At 59.3% G+C, this 20,855-nt stretch overlaps 1 protein-coding gene across 6 annotated transcripts in view; it reads left to right on the forward strand.

Moving 5' to 3' along the window:
• The window catches only part of RARA (retinoic acid receptor alpha), a 43,004-nt gene that overhangs the window by 1,248 nt on the left and 20,901 nt on the right, over window positions 1-20,855 (forward strand). The window contains exons 1-2 of one of the 6 annotated variants that reach the window (XM_002924934.4): window positions 7,896-8,113; window positions 19,949-20,490. In XM_002924934.4, coding sequence (XP_002924980.2) covers window positions 20,313-20,490 — 178 coding nt within the window. In that variant the 5' untranslated portion in view covers window positions 7,896-8,113; window positions 19,949-20,312. Of the gene's footprint in view, window positions 1-7,895; window positions 8,114-10,309; window positions 10,441-13,642; window positions 13,789-19,621; window positions 19,703-19,734; window positions 19,874-19,948; window positions 20,491-20,855 lie in introns of those variants that run through there. The other 5 variants (XM_011231971.3, XM_011231970.3, XM_019805642.2 and 2 more) reach the window with 5 other exon arrangements.

Here is a 20,855-nt window from a genome sequence, read left to right on the forward strand (position 1 = left end):
TGTGAATGTGTGTATCGCCTCTGAGCGTAGCTGACTGGGGAAGAGAGTGATAGGAAAGACTGGTCACACTTTGGGGGAACCCCTCTAGCTCTCTGTGTGGTGGAGTGGGCGGCATGTCCCCATCTGGTCACTCTGTTGAGGTGTGGGGTGTGCTTTTCTCCATGACTCCCTAACGGTTGGTTTTGGAGGAAAGGGTGGATAATGGAGTGACTTCAGACTTAATTCTGCCCTTGACCCAGGAAGCAGAGATTCTCAGTGTGAGTGGGTATGTGCATTTATACTGAAGGCTCAGTTTTCCCTTCCTCCCTCCCTCCCTCCCTCCCTCCCTCCCTTCCTTCCTTCCTTCCTTCCTTCCTTCCTTCCCTTTTTTCCTTTCTTCCTTTCTTCCTTTCTTGTTGTTTTGACGAGACAAGAAAAGAATTTATTTCAGTGAGGCCAACACCAGGAAGACAGCAGACTTAGTTTCTTCATTTGTAAAAGTGGCTATCAGTAGCAAGCCCCACCTGCCCGATAGGGACACCTCCATAAAGACCCTGTAAGACAACGTATTGGACAACCCAGTGCAAATGGTAGTTATGGCTGGGGGAGGAGAGGAGGAGGGGGTTCTAGGACAGGATTCTCTTCCTAAATCTAGGTCAGTCTCTCTGCCTTGGCTTTCCTTCCCCCCATCCTTGCCCTCTGTGGGGTGGCAGAACCAGGCAGGCCATTCCCCCCAGGGCTGTGGAATTACCCTAATGCAGGTGGTAGCAGTCGCCAGAGAGCCTGTGGTCAGAGAGGACAGATCTCTCCACCAGGCTTTTCTTCCTCTGGGGCTCCACACCTTCTCCCCTGAGCTCCGTCTCCACCTTCCTTCTGCCATTCCTGCTCAGCGTCCTTGTCCCTGTCTCTCCCCTGCCCAGTGGCCTCCTTGTCCGGCTCACTGGACAGGGGCCCTAATCGGATTGGACAGCTGAGATCTGTGTGACGGCTGAGAGCAGGAGGGAGGGAAGCCAGTGGGAGGATGGTATGAGGGCTGCCCCTGGCACTGTCCGGGCCTCCCAGGCACCACCTTGGGCCCTTGGACTCCTGGCTTGGCTTGGCCCCCGAAAAGGAGTGCCAGAGGAGGCTAGGAATGAAGATTAGGGGAGGGGGGAAACCCCAGGACCTCTTTGATCTTTGGTGGCCTTAATGTCACTATCTCTGACCGAGACCTGGAGGAGAAGACAGCAGGTGAGAGCCAGGCTTGCCCTGCCCCCTCCCCCGTCCCCATGGCCCCACTTTCTTCTCTCTTCTTGTTGGGAAATGTGTCCGCTTTCCCCATCTAGCCCCTTTGGCCAAATCCCCCCTTACAGGTCACATCTGGGAGCTGCTGGGGGCACCATGTGTCTGCCTCACTGTGGGCTGTTTCCTCCCCTCCAAGGTATTTCTCTCACTCACTCTCCGGGCTGGGCGCCAGGACTCCTGGGTTTCCCGCCTGCCTCCTGGTGCAGGGCTGCCCTGCAGGCCTCCAGAGAGTCGCTAAGCTGGTTTCCTTCCTCCTGTGTGGGGAGGGCCTTCTCCCTGGGCTGGGAGGTGTCAAGAATCCCAGGTGGATTAGGGGTGGGGGTGCTGCAGCCCTGGGCACCACAGCACCCCGACTCCTCCCTGCTCTCCTCTGACTCAGCTTGGGGGCAGCACATGCCCTGCCTGGCAGGCATGGCCTGTTCTCGCCTCCAGGCTTCCATCTTTACATGTGGGCAGCCAAGATCTTCTGCCCTTCTTTTTAGCTTTTTTCCCCCATGGTATCTGGGGGTGGCCATTGAAACCCCTATGTCTGTACCCACACATTTTGGGGAGCAGGGGATTAGCATAATTGAGGCTGGGGCACTATTTTGTCTTCTCTCCAGCTGGGCCAGGATGAAGGAAATCAGCACAAACTTCCCCATGCCAATTCCCTCTGCCCTCAAAAGACCAGTCAGTGGAGCCAGGCCCTGCCCTCTCGGTGCCCACAATGTGGTTGGCACTGATTTGTCAGAAATTGGGAAGGTTTCCCTCTAGACTGCTTGCCTCCTCTCTCCTCCACTCAGAGGGAGGGCAGAGACAGCTCTAGGATTGTAGGCACTTATGGGCAGGCCTCCCCCTAGGGAAGGGGTGCGGGATGCCCCTGAGATGGCCAAGTTGGCACGAGCCCCAGGCTGGAGTGCTGGACTTGGTTTGGAGTTGGGAGTTTGTGGGGGAGAGCAGGACACTGGCCTCCCTGCCCCCCTCATTTCCTGCTCTTTGGGCAGCTGTGGGCGAGAAAGGCTGCAGGGACTATTTTTAGTTGGTCTGTCCCCTGGCAGGAGGGACGTGCAGAAAAGCACGGGGCAGCAGAGGGGCTGGCCAAGGTGAGGGCAAGCAGGCAGGCGGAGGAGTGAGGAGAGCCGGAGGAACAGCAGATGGGGCAGGGAGGCACGTTGGGCTGGGGCAGGGCCTTGCAGAGCGGGTCCTGACCCAGGTAGATGGGCCGGGCCAGGCAGAGGGCACCCTGGGCACCCCTGGGCACCCCTCGGGGCTCTCTGTCCTACTAGATTTACAACCAGAAGGGGCCTTAGAGACCGCCTAGACCATCCCTCCCCCTTACAGAGGGGCAAAAAGGCCTGGACAGGGAGATGTCCCTTGCCCTAGGACTCTCAACCAGTCATCGGGCTGCACTGGGGCCCCAACCCAGACCCCTTGCACCGATTTTCTCCAGTCAGGGTCCCTCACCGCACCTGGTTGTGCCTCCCTCCTCGACTGGTCTCTTTCCCTCTCTGCTTGTTTATGCAGGGTCTCCTGTAAACCCCAGCTTGGTTTGTTTATAAATCTGCACCGTGTGGAGAGAGCCTGTGTCCAGGCTGGAAGGAGGTCAGGGTTGGGGTTTGTTTAGGTGGCCTGTGGCCACTGGTGTGAGTCGAGGTGCTGGGCCTCTTCCAGCAGGCTCCTGGGCTGATGAGCCCGGGCCTGGAGACACCTCAGCAAAGGGCCGCCCGGTCTCATTCCATCTGAGACACCCAGAGAGGGCCTGGATTCGTCCAGAGTCCTGGGATGAGTTGAGGACAGACCAAGGACTAGGCCGTAGCTTTGCAGGCACTCCAGAGCCCCCATCCCGCTGCGCCTAGGCCCTTCTGGTCCTTTGCCCGTGCCCCCAGCCCCGGAGGGGAGCAGGCAGAAGAGTGGGTAGATCACCGCAGGCTTCCAGTCAGAAGTCAGAAGCGAGTGAACCCTCCTCCTCCGGGGCTCGGAGGCAGGGGCAGCCAGTTGAACTTCAGGAGGAGAAAGTTCAGTGGAGAAGTATGGTCCCTCAGAATTCAGTCTCCTGCCTCCGCCTCATGCCGGGGGCTGCCATGGTGCACGTAGACTACGCTGGGAGTGGCGCCCCCTGGAGTTGTTCAGGGCTCTGCCTATGGAACCAAACATGCTGCTTCTGTCCCCCACCTTCTTTCTTCCAGTCAGCTTCAGAGGCACCTGGAAGGAGGTGTTCCAGGTGGGCTTGAATCCAACACGCCCTCCCCCACCCTGCCTCCTGCCCCGCAGCGTCCCCTATTCCTCTGTTGCCCACCCCCTCCCCAGCGAGTCCGGCACCGGCACCGTGGGCCACAAAGTGTGGTGCAGGAGCCCCTCCCCCTCGCTCCACTCAGTCTCTCTGTGTCTGGGGGGGCTGATGTATCGTGCCCCCCATCAGGCCTGCTGCCGTGTGTGAGAAATCAATAGTGCAAATGGATTGAGGTTGTTCAGCCTGTCGACTCCCCTTGGGCCTCCCCAACTCTCCCGGGACTTGGCGAGTCACTCAGTCCCTTTCCGGCTCCTACACAGAGATACACACACCTAGCAGTTGTGGCTGGAGCACCGAGCTCAGGAATGACTCTTTCTGTCCCTTGCTTCTCTGTCCCTCTCACTCTCTCTTTCTCTCCTATACTGGGCTGGCCTTAGCATGACAAATACTCTTGAACATTTATTTTCTAGCTTGGGTGGAGTGGGGGTGGAGGGGCTTAAAGGGCAGTAGGCTGCCAGCCAGAGGTGAGGGGAAGCAGGTGGGTGAGCGAGACTGTGCCCAGGGAGGACTAGCTGGGGAGGGATTGGGTGACAGCCCACCCCATCAGCCTCTGGTAACCCAATCCGTGTACCCCACCCTCCCGATTTCCCTCCTGTTCAACAGCTTCAGCAGCTGCTGGCAGCAGCAGGGCTGCCAGAAGTGTGTGTGAGTGCATGTGTGTGCGCTGGGGGTGGAGAGGGGCTGTGGGGGCAGGAGGTGCTGCCAGGACATGTTAAAGGAGCCGCGCAGCCCGGGTACAACTTGGGTGGCAGGAGGAGGTGGGGCTGGTGGGAGAGTGGGTGGTGAGTGATGGGCAGGGGGCAGGCCGCAGGGGGGCAGGGCAGCCTAAGGGTCTCACAAAACTTGTCTGCACTGGAACAGGGCCTGGCGAGCTGGGGGTGGGCAGTGATGGGGGGACAGGGGCAGGCACAGGCGCCGCTTGCCCTGGGACGCCGGTTCTTCGCCAGGGGGCGCAAGTAAGCATGGAGGACACAGCCTGCCCCTGTCCCCAATCCTTGGGCTGTGCCTGCTGGGCATCACAGTCTTGGTGACTAAGTCACTTCTGTCCTGGGCCTGGCAAGGTGCCAGATTCAGCTCTTCTCGGTAGGTGAGTCACTGCCCTGGCATCTCCCCCGGATGCAGCTGAGTCACCCAGCCGTGCCTGCTGGGCAGGTGGGCACCGTGCTTGGGGTGGGGTTGGGGGGGGCATGTGTGTAGCCCCCGGGGTCTTCTCTGATCTGTCCCTGGCATGTCCTGGCCCCACCCACAATCCTGCAGCACGGTCGCAAGGATGGCGTTTGTCCCATGTGTGCTATGGAGGGGGTAAAGGAAGAGGCAGGAGGCAGCAGGGTACTGCGTGGAGATGTTTGCTTTGCAGCGAAGGGGGGGCAGTTGAGGAGGGGACTGTGGGTCAGACAAGGTGGGTGACCTTGGGCAAGGCGATTTCCTTTCTGCCCCTCAGTCTCCTTATCCTGCACAATGGCAACAGGGTTCCTGCCCCAGATGCCCCTTCAGGACTGTGTCAATCAGATGGAGTGGGCCTGGAGTGTGTTTGTGGGAGGAGCTCCCCTTGGGATGAGGGGGGTGGAGGGCAGCCAGGGAGGGGAAGAGGAGTCAGGGGCTGGGAAGGTTCCAGCAGACATCTCCCACCCCACCTGTACCCAGGTGGTCCTGGAGGGGCGATGCTTCCCATCTTCTCCTCGCTACCAGGGGTGCTATTCTTCAGGAGTTCCCCAGAGGCTGTGAGAGGGAGGCCTTGTTTTGCTGGCAGCGTGGGCCCTCCTGGGGGGTCTCAGGGCTATTTTGTATCTCCTTTGGCTGCTGGACCCTCTCTAGGGTTTCCTCTATTTTGGAGAGGTATCCCTGTCTTGGGAAAACAGTGGCTCAGGCTCCTTCCACAGCCCATTGCCTTCTGTGTGCAGGAGGGGAAGGCCCCAAGAAAGAGTGTCTTTCCTAAAGAGTGAGGAGCCCCTGGGCCTGGGGCTTTTCTCTGTCTGCTCGCCTCCTGCTGCCTCCTGCACTTTTTTCCCCTTCTGGGTGAGGGTCCCTGCAGGTCGGGGAAGGGGACCCTGCCGTGGGTCCAGCACAGCTGGAGTTCAGCTGCTCCAGATTGAAGACTCCTGGTCTCCCACCTGGGGACCTCTCCGGTTTCCTGGAGTCAGGCCTGGGTAGGGCTAGACACTGGTGGCCTGACTGGGTGCCCTGAGCAGGGGGGAGGTGTCTCAAAGGCCTGTGGGCTGTGTGCTTATACGTATTGTATGGGTGTCTGAGTGGCCCCTTGTGGGGAATGGGGGTGTGTGTGCATGAATTTCTTCCTTCGTCTGCACACGGGCCTGCTGCTGTGTCTGTTCAGGAGTGCGCCCCACACTCTGCCCCGTGACCTTGTGTGTGTGCTGCTGTATCTTCTATGAGCTTGTTCTGTTCTGCTCAATGTGGTACATGTGTGCCCTGCGTGTGCACGTGGGGGTGTACACATGTGTGCCCTGTACGTGCACATGGGTGTGCATATATGGGTGTCCTGCGTGTGCGTTTGCACATCTGAACCTTGGTGTGCACGGGTGTGCATGACTCTGCTTGCTGGTGGGTACATGGGAAGGCCGCCCTTCGTGGGAGGGAGGCAGCGTACCTGTGTTTACGCATTCTTGCATTTTTGTGTTCATGGTCCTTCCCCTCTAGCCTTAGCTGGAAGGGATACTGGTAGGATCTGGGGCAGGAAGAGCCTGTGCAGGCTAGGGGTGGCTGGTGCAGAGCCCCCTCCCAGTCTGGTCTCTCACCCGGGTGACGCTCCCTGCTGCTGGTTAGGCTCAGGCTGGAAGGCCTGGGGGGGGGGGNGGGGGGGGGCGCTGGGGGGGAAGGGGTTAAGCGTCGGCGTCCACATCTGGGAGCCATTGGCGCATTCCTGCCCGCTGAGCGCATGTTTGCGGATGGATCTGGACGGGACAGGACGGGAGGGGCTGGGCGGGCGGTTCGCACCGGTGGACGGAAATCCAGACGAGAGGGAGAGACAGCCGGGCCTGGAGGGCAGGAAGGGGCTTGGGGAAGCGCTGCCCGGGCACCCTTCCCCAGTGCCGGACCTCAGAGCGGAGCGTCCCGCCAGCCCGGCTTGTCCTCCCTTACCAAGGCCGGGGGATTAAAGCTGGAGGGAGGCAATGAGATACCTCAGTTCTCCACCCACCTGTGCAGCCAGTGCGATGGTGGACAGAACCCCGTGTCCGCTCCCGACCTCCGACTCTGTGAAGGGGGGGCCGTCGGGCCGATGGCTTTGAGAGCTCTGCCAGCCGGGTCAGGCTGAGAGTCTCCTCACTGGGGTGGAGGCCTGGGAGTGTGACACTTCCCCTTCCAGTGGGAAGTCCTGTGGGGGCACTTGTGGCCACTTCTCTGACGGGGGGGGGGGGGTTGTTCCTTAGTGATTCTGCTTTCATCCTCCAGTAGGCTGATAGAGGTGGGGACGTGATCCTTCCAAACGGAGCGAAGGGCTCGGAGGCGGCCTGTGGCTGTGTTGGGGACTGGGGTCCCTGCAGATGGAGAGTGATTCAGATCCTGCCCCCTAGAACCGGAACGTGAGCTTTTCTGGCTCCTCCAGCCTGGGCCAGGAGAGAGGGGCTGGAGTCTGGGAGCCCTCTAGCATGGAGGGGTGCTCCGGAGCGCCCCCTGCTAGCCTCTTGGAAAATCCAAGGGCCACTGCCCTTTGGGGGAAGGGTACTTGGCGGGGAGATGCTGGGGATTGGGTTGGGCCCGAGTTCCTGCGACCCGCTCGACCTGGAGAGGTGTTTGGGGGAAGAGGAGAGGAGTTATTACTCGAGGGAGTCTGCATACTCTTGCACTTCCTTTTTTGCAGATGAGAAAGTTAAGATTCAGAGAAAGGAAGCGACTTATTCAAGGTCGCACAGCTCTCAGTTCCAATTGATCCCTGTAGTGTTATAACTATGGGAGTCAGGGGCTTGATAGCTAGGGCCAGAGTCAATGTACTCACTTCCATATTATGCCCTCTTCCCCGGTTTAGGTGTGGGGCGTGTGTGCGCTGTGTGTTGTCTGTGTGTGATCCGTGCCCTTGCGAGTGTGGGTGTGTGTGGTTGGGGGCAAGGGATTGCGACACCACACACTGCTGTCCTTTCTCCACGGAGCACTCTTTCCATTTTTTCCGCAGAACTTCTCCTCCTCGCTCTGAATGTCTCCTTTTGGGGCAGAGGGAGGGAATTCTCCCAGATTCCCACGGTCCAGCCTTCTGCTAGGCACGTCTCCTTTAAGACTCGCCCTTCCCTGGGTCTGTTAAGGAGGGGGGGCGTGAGCCTGTGGGCCCGCCCCTGGCTGGTGATAGGTCAGTGGGCGGGCGGAGGCGGGCCTGGGGGGGGAGAGGGCCTCCCCTCCTGCTTCGTACCCTCCGCCCCCCCCCCCCCCCCCNGGGCTCCGGGTAAAGTTTCAGCCTCCGCACGTGACTCGCCATGGCCGCTGCCTTCGCCCCGCGCCCCTGAGCCGCGGCCCCCCAGACGGCTCCTCTCCCGGGACCCCGTACCCCTGACGCTCAGCAGCACCGAGGCGCAGGATCAGGGCAGACGCCGAGCCCGCGGGCGCCCTGGACGGATTGCTTCCTCCCGCTGTGAGGTAACCTCTGCCCCAGGGATTTTGGAGAGCCCCCGGCTCCCGCGGGCTTCGGGGCCCCTTGGCCTGCCCCTGATAGGAGCTGCGGGCGGGGACCCAGTGCCGGGCGGGTTCCGAAGGGAACCCGGGGTTTCCTGGGCTTCCTACCCCGCCGCCGCCGAGCCCAGGGTGGGGGAGCCCGGTCTGTGCGTCTGTCTGCGCCCGAGTGTTCGCGCGCAGCCGTGGGGCATCTGGGGCCGTCTGCCGCGCGTGTCCCCGGCGCCCGAGCTGTGGCAGAACCGCCGCTGGGAACTCCTACTCCCTCTTGCTTTTCTCTTCAAAAACAAACAAAACAAAAAGACTTCCAAACCTGTTTGGGGAGAGATCGGATGCCCAACGGACTAGCCCCCTCCTTTCCCTCCTGTTATCTGAGCTGCCCTGTGGTTTGGGGAGAATCAGCCCGGAGGCCCACCCCCACCGGAGCAGCCGGCTGGGGGGCGGGGCTCGCTCAGCTGGTGTCCCCCGTGGAGTGAAGGGAGCCGACTGAATTGGGTGCGGGAGTCAATGCAGTCAGAGGAGGCAGGTCTCTGGGTCTGGTGCTACCATGGGGTTGTGGAAGCTTTTTGGGGTGAGGGGAGGACAGAATGGACCGGTTGTCTTTGCTCTGCTGAGGGTGTCTGGGACCTGGTGCCACCCACGAGGAGGGGAAGCTGCTAGCCAGATGTGTATGTGGAGGGGGGGGGGCGCTGGAAAATCAGCTTGGCTATACTCCCCCCTTCTCTGGGCACTGCCCTATTGTCAGGCGGCTCAGTGGGTAGGGGGGCAGGCCTCCAGTGTGCTAGGCTGGGGCTGGGGACCAACTCCTATGGAAATCAGACAAGAAAAGCCCTGCAGCCTTGGGAGGTGTTTCTCTGCCTCTTTCCATCCTTTCTTGGGTAGGATGCCCATGTGCTCGCATGGTGGGGTACCCTCTGCACTCACCTGGTGCCAGCTCCCTCTTCTTTTACCAGATTGCCTTCTGTCTGCGGGCTGTGTGCACATGTGTGTCCGTATATGTTCTTAGAGGGACTTGTTCCTGAGAACACTCCCGCACTCCCCCACCCTCTGCTGCGAACTCCCCCTCATTTTTGCTCCTGACCCCCATACCTCCTCCACTTCCCTGGATGGGAGATTCAGGGATGTCTCTTGTCCCCTTCCCTGGCTGCAGTGCTCATAGGGCTGGGTCGTTCTAGGGAAGTAATTCAGTAAGGACGCCAGGCCGTGCTACAAAGTGGACTCAAGCCCCAAACTCTCCTCCAGGGCCTTGTGCTTGATGGGGAGGCTGGGTCGGGGAAGCCCCAGATTGGAGTGGAGGTGGCTTGGCACCTTGGGGTTTCCCCTGTGGGGGGTGGAGATGAGTCTGGGGGAAGAACAAGAGAAAGAGTATTTGGAGCTGGAGGAAGCTGGGGGGGGCGTTGTCAGGGAGTTTGTGGCTATGAAAGATGTTAGTGGACTGGGAGGGGCTAGGACATCAGTTCGCTTGGGCATCGGGGCCATGTTGGTCCTGAGATGGAGCGGTCGCTAGGGTTAGACTGCAGTAGGCCCCTGGGAGCTGAGGGTCTTAGCTTTGGACTCTGAGGGTGTGAGTGAACCTGCATGAAGCGGTCACGGCAGGAATTTCCCCACCTGACTGGCGAGGGCAGTGCGGATGAAGTAGGAGTTCTGAGAGGACCCCGGGCTCAGCATGGCTTAATCCTGGCCATCTCCTCCTATCACCCCTAAGTCTCCATCCTTCATTTGACCCTAAATGCCCCTGCTACCATTCTGGGACACTTCTCTGGTCCACCTCCTACTCCCAACCATGAGGCAGCCTGGCAGGAAGCTAGCTGTGGGCAGCCCCATCCTGATCACCCCTGTGCCTCCCCCGCTGGGCACAGTCACCCACATGTGCCATGACGTGGTTCCTGCCACCCCGTCTGGTGTGGGGGAGAGGACACGGTCTGAGTGGCCCTTCAAATCTGTTTTGGGGGCATTGACCTGGACCCCAGTTAACCCAGTTAATTAGCTCCCTTTCCCTAAATCCTCTGGTCTTGGAAGCTGGCTCTGCCCTCTGGGACCTTTCCCCCGAACCCACTTCTTGCTCAGATTCTAGGTTCTTTAGTAGGGTAGTTTTCAGAACTGTGTGACATGAGGGTGGGGCCTGCTCCAAAATATAAAACCTCAGTGCCCAGTTCCCTGTCCTTTGGGCAGCATGGGCTGGGGCAGGGCAGGGCCAGACCTGGGCTGGGCTGAGGGGTGGGTGGAGTTGGGCCTTTCTGGAGGTCTGTTTCGGAGCAGTGGCTGCGATCTAGGGTGGTGGGCATCTGGAGAAGGTAATCCTATCCCTGTGACGAATGAACGTGGTAATCTCCACTTGCCCAGCGCCCCACGCCCCTTTCTGGTGGCAGTGGTTTTGGGAGTGTGGGAAGCTGGCAGGGTCCTGGGCAAGACGACCGGGGTTGTCTTGACTTACGGGGTTTTGGGAGAGGAGTGTGGCAGCTGATACCCCAGCTCCCAGGGCTTTGGCTGCATACCCCCTCTGATGCCTGCTGTCTGTCTTCCCTCTGTCCCCTCTCCACCCTCTGGCTGCTGCCTGGAGCCCACAGGGTTTGTAGGGGGATGGAGGGTGGGGGCGAGGGCCTGGATCTCTGTGTGTGTCCAGGGAGTGTTCTGGGGATTGGCAGGATTGGCCGAGAGTGTCTGGGTGTCCCTGCAGGGTGGGCGGCGTGCGGGGACCAGGCCCAGAGTGTGAGAATGTGTCAGCGTCGGTGTGTCTGTCCCCCGTCTGGCTCGGGTGTGGGTGTCTCTTGCTCGTCTGGATCTTGCCTCCCGCTCCAGTCCCCGCCCCGCCGCCGCACCCCCCCCCAGCTGGGACCGCCTGCTTGTTCTCCCTCTCTCTCCGCCACTGGAGCCTCCCTTGCCTGTTCCTGGAATTTGGAGAGAAGGAGGAGGAAGAGGCAGGCAGACAGACCTCCCACACGCTAGCCCGCCCGCCTGGCATCATGGGGAAATGAACTAGGTGTGAGAGAACTCAGGTTTCCCTGCCTTCTCCAGACCCACTGACACAGGTCACAGAGTCTAGGGAGCCAGGTCATATAGAAGTGCCTTGGGCTGTCCCCCACCTCCACCTGCCTGGCAGTGATGCCTCCTTCTTCTACACAGCATCCTGCCTGCCCTGCCCCTGCCGGGACCTCCAGGCACCACTTCAGCCCTGGGGAGCGGGTGGGGGATTAGACTGCTGCCAGCCTGGCCAGCACCTGTTGCCAACCCCCAGCCCTGTAACTGGAGCCGGCCATGGAGGGGGCTACAAAATGACAGGTGGAATTTCTGCAACCAGGCACCCACACCCCCCTCCACTGGATATGCTTTTCCCTTCCGGGCCGGAACAAGGAAAGCCTGTCCCCCCAAGTGTCAACCTGATCTCATGGATGATGTCCCAGTCCTGCCTGTGGGGGCAGGACCTGGGAGATGGGCAAAGGAATGAGTTTATTGCTGTTTGCCCTGTGATACCCTCCCACCCCCTTCACCGGCTCCCACCCCCTTCACCGGCTGCAGAGCTGGACTGGCCTTGTTTAAGTAACTGAGCTCTGCTGCTCTGGGAGGACTGGGGGGCATGGGGGTTGTGGATGGGGGTGGTTCTCTGTTAATGTTTTAATTGCATAAAAACTGGGAGCTCAGCTCCCGACCAGTGGGGAGTCTGGGTCTGGCTAGCCGCCCGGTTTGGGCTAAATATAGTCTGGGACATCTGCAGAGAAGGGGAGGGGGGTGGAGGGAGGTTCCATTCCCCCCACCTTCCGCCAAGGTGCCCTCATCTGGGCGGGCACCTTGGAGCAGGGAGGGGGGATTCCTCAGCACAAAAGGCAGGGGAGAGGCGTTGGGGGCTGGGCTGGGTACAGTTGGGATCTCGCCTGTCTGGCGGCCAGTAGCCGCCTGAGATGAACCCGGAGGCTCAGGACAGGGCTGGAGTGGGGCGCACGGGCTGGATCCAATGGCTCTGCCCCCCTCCCCCCAGAGCTGCTTGAGGTCAGGCAGTCTCTGCGTGTCACTGCGCCCGGCTGTGTGTCACTGTGACCCACTCGCTGTGTGCCTCTGTGTACACACCTACCTAGGAGTGGCTCCCTCCCGGCCCCTCCCCCGAAGCCTCTGTCCCCTGGGTCCTACCGCAGATCCCCAGCCCTCCTTCCTTCTGTCCCTCGGCCCACAGTGAAACCTCCAGCCCAGGAATCGAGACTTGAGAAGGGGAAGCTGCGGTGGGGAGTTCTCTGATCTCTAGTCACGGCAGGAAGTGGAGGGGAGGGGGAGCCAGGGGGAGAACCGTGAGTGGCAGGCTGGGAGGGAGGGCACGACAGCCCTGCGACCAACTTCGCACACTGCACACTGCGGTAGGGGCGGCTGCCCTCCCGGTTGACCCCCTTCCCTCCAGCCCCGAGTGGGCAAAACTTAGGGGACAGCTGATTCTCCCGGGGCTGCTAACAATCATTATCACCCCCCCCACTGAAAAAAAATGTCTTCCTGTCACGTGCCCGTCACTTCCTGTCCCACTGTGGTTCCCCCCCCATGTTTGTTGTTGGTTGCCATGGAGATGGCTGCCGTGGGCACTACCCTGGTTCTTGTGGGGAGGGAGCTGCCCCTCCCCCAAGACCCACAGTTGGGGGGATTTGGGGGGCCTGCCTTGGGGGCTGTTTCAGGCTGAGTGTGTGTGGTCTTTGATGCCCCAGATCCCCCAGGGCCCCCCAGACTTCTGTCTGTGGGAGGGAGTCACCGCCACCTACTTAGACCGAATGTTGGGGAGAGTGTGACTGCGTCTGGCTGTGCTGGACTGTGGCTGTGAGTCTGGCCGATTGCACAGACCTTTCCCCTCCAGCCTGAGTCGTGCTGCCTTCAAGATGCATCACAGAGGTTCCCTACTTCCTTTTATGTTGGGAATCTTCTCCCATCTTGTGTTCTCATGGTAACTGCCTTCCACAGGGAGCTTCTGTGATTTCTTGGGGTACAGGCTGGAGTGGGAAGAGGCTCTGGGCAGGTCATGTGTGTGTTTTCGGGGTTGGGGAGGTGGTGGTCTGCAGGCCATCCTCACCCCTGCACACAGCCTGTACAGGCTTCCGTCTAGGCGTGCAGGCCCTGTGCTTAAAGGGGAAGCCCGTAAGACTTTGTGACCCATTCTTCCCACCCCCTGTGGGCTTCCCTCTTCAGCCAGGGATGGAGAGGAGAAGAGATTCCCCCTAGTTCTAACCCCCAACTGGTAGGCGGGTGTAGAGGAGGAAGTTCCTGGGGGGTCGATGGATGGAGGGGGGTGTGGGGCGGGGTACAGTCTGACTCAGGCCTGGTCTGGGGTCAGAGCCAAAAGGATATCCTGAGGCAGGAGGGGGGGGCCTGTTTCCAGCTTCCCTGAAGTCTGGGTCCCCAGGGAGGGGTGCTGGGAGGGGACTGGTAGTACTGTGTCCTGCTGACTGTCTGCCCTGGGATTCAGAATCTGGCAGTCTCAGCTTTAGGGCAGAGCCAAGGGGATGGGCGGGGGGTTGTTGTAGACACACACACACACGCGTGCGCACGCACACACGCACACACACACATGCATGCACACGCACACCCACACCCTTGCTCCGTGCTCCCGTTGTGAGAGAGCAGAGCTTCCTGCAAGGCGGAGTGGGCAGACGAGTGGCGAGGGGGCAGTTGCCAAGGTGAGGGTGGGGAAAGCCCCATGCCAGGCTGGGTCTGAGGACGGTGGTTTCCAAGCTGGGGGGTCCCCTTTGTCTCTGCCCCTTTGGTCCCCCACCCAGACAGAGGTGCCTTTGTTTGGGCCACACACTTCTGTGGTCTGGCTGTGGCTTCAGCAGTCTCATCTCTTCCTCTTCCTGTTTTCTTCCTTCCCAGTAGCTTGCTCCCTCTCCTTGAGGCCTGGGCTGCCCCCTGCCCTTTCACCTAGTCTCTGATCCGAAAGAAGACCCAGTGGGTTCTGGGTGGCCCCTCAACCACCCTGAGCTTGGGAGGTCCTGAGCATGTCTCCGAGGGGGCTCTGGGTACAGTTCGTGGGGACGCAGGAGCTGGAGGCCCTGTCGGGCCCTCAGAGATTAGCATTGCCTTCTCCCAGACCCCGGCCTGTCCTGGGCTGGGGCTTTTCCAGTTGCCCTTTCTGCTTGGTCTTCCATTGCCACTGAGCCCGCGGCGTGTGCAGGTCAGGTGGCCCTGTGTAGCGGGGGCAGAACCTAGGGCCGGGTGGGGCGCAGGTTGAGGGAAGATCAGATGCACTCTTCTGGGACTGAGGGTTGCACCTGCAGGCAGGTGGGCGGTGGCAGCATCCAGAGGAAGATGCTAGACTTCAGCCTTCCCCAAACCCCCTCTGGGGATGTGCTCAGGGCCTGCACAGGTTTGGGGCACATTTTCAAACAAGTCCTAGCTCCAGTGAGGCAGGCCTGGGGTCCCAAGGGTCTGGTAGAGAAGAGGTGCCCTGCACCTGTTTTAGCATATTCCTGGTGATCCTGCTCCGGCCCTCCTGGGTGGGGTGCTGATCTGTTTCCAAGTGGGGCTGGCCTGGCTGGCTCCCTGCAGCTGGGACTCTGGTGAGCAAAAGGTAAACAGAGGGCCAGAGTGGTCAGATTGTGGGCTTGTGGGGGACGAGAGGGGTGAAAGCCTTGGCCAGAGGAACCTTTGGAAAAGGGAGAGAGGGAATAGTGGTCATCACTGCTCCCCAAACCTGCCTGAAGATCTGAAGAACTTGGAGGAGGGGAGAATTGTGGCTGTGTGTGTGTGTGTGTATGTGTGTGTGTTTTCCTGGAAAGTTTATAAATAGTTCCAGCCCACTGTTCTGGTTTGAAATCGGCCCTGTCCCTCCCTGCCCTACCCTGCCAGCTCCTGGTAGGGTAGTGGGTCCGAAGGAGCAGGTCTTTGTTTTTACCAGGGTTCACGTTCTGTGTGTCCCCCTGCCCCCCACCCAAGTCGAGCTGAGCTTTGGGTGTCATTTGCCTATGATTCATTGACTGTCTAGAATGCTTAGGAAAGCCCCTGTCTCCCCTTCTTTTAAGCTGCCCAGTCCTGATCCCCTTCTCTCAGCTCCTCTGGGACTGCCTGACTTCTATTTCTTTGGAGCCATTGTTGCAGGAGAGCCTGGGGTGCTGAGAGGAAGGAGTAAATAGAAGGGGCGCTGGGCCAGCGGGATTTGGGGACCCCTGGCTCCTCTTCTCTGGGGAGGAAATAGTCTGTTTCTCTTCCCCCCTCCCCTCCCCAAATCCAAAGGTTTCCCTTTTTTGGTTTGTGAAATGAAAGAAGGGAATTTGGGAAAGCGTTGTGGTTGGGCCTCCACCCACACCCGAATATCCCTTACCCACATCCCTCTCCTCAGTCTGGGGGGAAGCAGACCCTGGAAAATGGGTAATTCTCTGTCCGGGGTCTGTGCACAGACGCTAGCCCTGGCTGGGGAGAGGGAAGGGAGAGCCGACACATGGCCCAGGGAGGCATGGGGTGGGGTGGGGTGGGGGAAGAGGCATGGGGACAGGGGCCCAGTTGCCCAGCAGCTCCTTTGTGCCCAGGGCTGTGCTACGTGCTTTCCAGACTTGTCTGTCTGAAATCACACCCCCAGTTGTTGGGGGGGGGGGCAGCTCACAAGCGAGTACAGATGCTTCGAGAGGTTAAGTGACATGCCTAAGTTCACCCAGAGTGGCAGAGCTGAGATTTGACCCTTCAAACCTCTTGTTCTCTCTGCCATCTTCATGGCTCAGCTACCTCTTGCCTTCTTCTCTGGAGGTATGAGTCTGGGGATGTAAGGACTGGGCAGCTGGGGACGCCTGGCAGCAGGGAACGTGCCCTGGCATCTTTTGGGAGTGAGGGAGGCCACAGTGGGCGAGGTGTGTGGCTGGTGGCGGGCACTCCAGCCCCCACCCCCTTCTGCTGTGTCCAGGCAAGGCTCAGCGTATTGGAGGTGTGGGCCTGTGGTTTTCTCTCCCTCGAGGGAGGGTGTCCGTGGGCAGTGAAGCTGGCGGGCATAGGGTGGAGGTTAGATGTGGGTAGTTTGTTTTCCTTTTCTTTGGTGCTGGTTTTGATTCTCTGACGGTGTCTTCTCTCCCCCTGGGTGCAGGGAGCTGGGGCCCAGGTGCCTCCCCAAGGGTCATGGCTCCAGAGGGATGAGGCAGGGCCTGTGCTCTTTGCCCCTGCTTCGTCGTCCCTGCCCTCGCCCATCCCTGTTCCCTGGCCAGCCTGGCTCTTGGCCCATTTCTGTGACCTTTACCTCCTCCCATGGCTCAAGGCCCTCCCTGGGGAGCTGAGTAACTCTGTACCAGAGTTTGCAGGCTGAGCTGGGTTAGGGATAGTGAGGCTCTGATGGGGTTGGGGAGGCCTTTCAGTGTCTCTCTGGCGTGTGGATTTGGTGGGAAGGGGGTTTGAAGCTTGGTCCGATGTCTAACTCCTCATGGGCAGAGTGGAGGCATTAAGGTGGCTATAGTTCTCTCTCCTCTGGGGGCAAGGGTGGGATGCACAGGGTCCCAACAGGACTGACTGAATCCACCCTCCACCCCCAAAAGCTGGGTCAGGGTGCCTGGGGTCTGGAGTGAATGGCTTTCTGGGCCTCAGGCTCCTGGGCCTTACCCCAGGGAGGCAGGCCCCTGTATGGACATGGACCCACCTCAGTATTTGTCAGAGGGTGAGGGGTGCACCTCAGTGTGTGTGTTGGGGGGCTGGGCCCCCAGGGAGGCAGGGACAAAGGCCAGCCTGGCTGTGGGAGGGCCAGGGAATGTGCAGTTTGGGAAACTGTGGGGCCGTGGTTGTGTGTCTGTGGGGAGCTGTGTCCTGGGGCCGTGCACACAAGCCCCGAACCGTGTTCATTGTGTGGTGAAGCCCAGGTGTGGAGAGATGGTATCTCCAGGTTCCCTCTCCTCACGTGGGTGCCCGCACACACACAGGCTGGGGCACACAAGCATGCTCTTGCCCACCCGGACGCGCTTCCCATAGACCTACGTGTGTGTGTCTCTGCAAGAGTGTGTGTGTGTGTCTGTCAACCCTGATGAGACTCAGCCAACCCCTCCTTCCCTTGCCTGGCTCCCTCAGCTCGAGAGTTCCTGTTGTGTGGGGCCCCACAGGGGTGGGGGGGGCTGGAGTGGCAGCTGGCCCAATGGGTGGGGCCCCTGTTCCTCTGACGTCAGCCTTCTCAGCCTGGGACGGAATCAGCAGGGGCCTGGGGAGGGAAGGGGGCACCTCATTCAGGAGTAAGGAGAGAGGTCTTATGGTTGTCATAATTAGTACCAGTAAAAATCATGGTCATTAACAAGGTCCAGATTTCACTCCTGAGGGAGCAGCCTCCTCCCTAGCAAGTACCTGTCCCTGCCTCCCCCTCCCTCAGCCTGGCCCAGCTGGGCCCAGAAGTCCTGGCCTTGTCCACAGTGGCCTTGGCAGGAACTTCTCCATCCCAGGCATGGTGCTTGGCCAAACGCTGGCTGTGTGCGTGTCCCCTGGATTCCAGGTCGGAGCCTGGAGCCTGGTGCTTACGACCTGGTACGGCCAGAGCTTGGGCAGGGGGGAGGGGTGAGGACTAGAGGTTGGACATGGAGGCAGTCCTTAGTTTGGGTCTGCGGGGCCCTATTTTTCAATTTTTTCCTTTTTTTTTTCCTCTTTCCTTTTCCCTTCTTTCTTAAATATTTATTTTTTATTTTTAAGTAAACTCTACCCCCAAAAGGGGGCTCAAATTCACGACCCCCACATCAAGAGTTTTGCCTGCTCTGCTGACGGAGCCAGCCAGGCATCCCTGCTTTCTTCTTTTTAACGGCTTTATGGAGAGGTAATTCACCTACCGTAAAATTCACCCATTAATGTGTACAACTCAGTGGTTTTCGTATACTCACAGCTTGTGCAACTGTCACCACAATCCATTTTAGAAAATTGTCAGCACTCCAAAAAGAGCCCCCATAGCTATCAGCAGTCACCTCCCATTTCCCTCAGACCCACCTCCTAGCCCCTGGTAACCACAGCCTACTTTCTGTCTTTATGGGTTGGCCTACTCTGGACATTTCGTATAAATGGAATCATCAGTATGTAGCCTTCTAGAAATAGCATAAGGTTTTTAAGGGGTGTCCGTGTTGTATAGGGGTGTGTATCGGTACTTCATGCCTTTCTATAACCGAATGAGCTTGCGTATGGTTGCACAACATTCTATTTACCCATTCTAGTTGATAGACATTGGGTCGGTTCTACTCGTTGGCCATTATGAGTAATACTGGTATGAACACCCATGTACAAGTTTTTGCGTGAACTTGTTTTCCTATCTCTTGGGTAGATACCTAGGAAGGGAACAGGCTGGATCGTAGGGTAACTGTTTCACTTTTTGAGGAACTGCCACACTGTTGCCCAAAGCAGTTGTCCTGATTTATATCCCCTCCAGCCATGGACGAGGGTTCGGATTTCTCCACATCCTTGCCAACACTTGTTATTAGTCTTTGTGATTATAACCGTCTCAGTGGCTATGAAGTGGTATCTCGTTGTGGTTTTAAATGGCTGTGTTTCTTTGTGTCTGTGTCTGTGTCTTTGTTTTGGTCTTTCATATAGGTTTTTCCCGTATACAGAATGCCGTCTACATGTCATATATCTGTGTATGTGTATTCCTATATAAATAAATATATCCATGCACACGTATTTGTGTGTGGATATCCTGTACCCCAAGTGGATTTGGTTTGCAGCATCCTCTCATGAATGCTTCTCTTTCCCCCTCTCTCTCAGCTCTCGCTGCTGCCTGTCTCAGTGTGTCATGGGATCTCCGGGTTCATCTCTGTCTCTCTCTACCCCACGGTGTTATCAGCGCATGTCCTCTGGTCCCAGCTGTTCAAACAGGGTCTGGATCTGTGTCCACACTGTTGGGGGGGGGTGCATCAGATCCTTCATCTTGAGCTCACCTCCCACCCCATCTAGGGCTGTGGCATCTGCAGACAGAGTGTGTGGGTGAACTTTTTTTTAACTTTTTTTTTTTTAAAGATTTTTCTTTATTTATTTGAGAGAGAGAAAGCACAAGCAGGGGGAGGGGCAGAGGGAGAAGCAAGCTCCCCGTTGAGCAGGGAGCCTGACGTAGGGCTTGATCCCAGGACCCTGGGATCATGACCTGAGCCCAAGGCAGATGCTTCACTGACTGAGCCACCCAGGCGCCCTGTGTGGGTGAACTTTGAGTTCATCAGTCCTCCCTGCCCCTTCATTCCCTGGGGGTAGGGGGCTTCCACCCTGGGCAGTCCCTGCCCTCCCGATGCGCTGCCCACCGGTGGCCCCCATGCCTGTAAGCGTCGGAGGTGACACCCAGGAGTCCTGGGTTCCCATTTCCCCATTTGTGTGTATGGCAGTGGGCCCCCTCCCTGCGCCTGTGGGACAAACCCATCAGGGGTGCTGGGGCTTAGATTTTGGGGGGGGAAGTGGTGTAAGAGGGGCCCCCTGGCCTAGGAGTCATTTTTCTGAGAAGTGCCAATGCTTTAGGGAAGCGGCTTTTCCTCCCCCTCCCTCCTCCCCTCAAGCACACGGTTCTTTGCATCTTGACCTCAGGTAACCCACGCTGGGGGGAGGAGGGCTAGCTGCCTGTCTCTCTACAGGATCCTCTGGGGTGGCAGACCCTGACCTTTCCCCTCAGGACTGTGGGTGAGAGGCCCTTTGTGGCTCTGGGCCCTATCCTCGTCTCCCCAGCCTGGCTGTGCTATCCTGCCACCCCCAGCAGTGTCTGGGCCCTGCTCCCAGGCTTGCTCTGCCAGCCAGGCATGGTGCCAGCTGTCTGCTCAGCCGGGTGCCACGGGAAAATCTCCGGCCGCCCAGGTTGGGGAGCTCCACGGGGAATGCCCATGTACCAGCTCCTCGGTGCCCACTCACCTGTCTTTTCTTTTTCTGCAGTGCCACAGGATATGGCCCCCCCAGCCGCCTAGCCAGGGCCCATCTAGGAGAGGCATCCTCTTCGGTGTCCTGAAGGCCAGCGCTGGACCTTCCCAGAAAAGTGCCAGCTCACAGAACTGCTTGACCAAAGGACCAGCTCTTGGGACGTCCCCCAACCCACCTCGCCCCCAGCTAGAGTGGGGGATCCAGGAGGCTGCGATTAGCCCACTGGCCTTGGAAAGCAGCTCCGGGACAGAAGGGGGGGTGGGCTGACCACCCAAACCCCCTCTGGGCCCAGGCCCCATGCCCCGAGGAGGGGCAGCCTGAAGCCCGCCAGAGCCTCCTGCCAGACTGTCTGCCTCCCCTTCTGACTGTGGCTCTTGGCATGGCCAGCAACAGCAGCTCCTGCCCAACACCTGGGGGTGGGCACCTCAATGGATACCCAGTGCCCCCCTACGCCTTCTTCTTCCCACCTATGCTGGGCGGACTTTCCCCGCCAGGCGCTCTGACCACTCTCCAGCACCAGCTCCCAGTTAGCGGCTACAGCACCCCGTCCCCGGCCAGTAAGTGGGGTGGCGGGAGGGGACTGTGGGGGGCAACTTAGCCTCTGTTCCTCTGCAGGCGACATCTTCTCCAGATGAGGAGGACCGCCGTTTTGGCGGGGGGTGGGGGGTGGGGCTCAAGGATGAGAGGCTTGTAGGCTGATCACAGGGGTCATGTTTGATGTTGGGGGCGGCAGAGGGAGAGCTGCAACAACGCTGTTGCTCAGGGCTCCTGGCGCCCTCTCCTGCACTGTGCTGTTGAGGGCCTTATAAATAGCTCCAAGGACTGGACACAGAGGCCGGAGGCGGGTAAACAAACCTCTCGACATTTGGTGGAAATGGCAACTCTAGGGAGAGTGGCACCCCACCTCCGCCCCAGCCCAGCC

The sequence above is a fragment of the Ailuropoda melanoleuca genome, chromosome 13 (assembly GCF_002007445.2).
Source record: "Ailuropoda melanoleuca isolate Jingjing chromosome 13, ASM200744v2, whole genome shotgun sequence".
NCBI classification, from domain to species: Eukaryota; Metazoa; Chordata; class Mammalia; order Carnivora; family Ursidae; genus Ailuropoda; species Ailuropoda melanoleuca.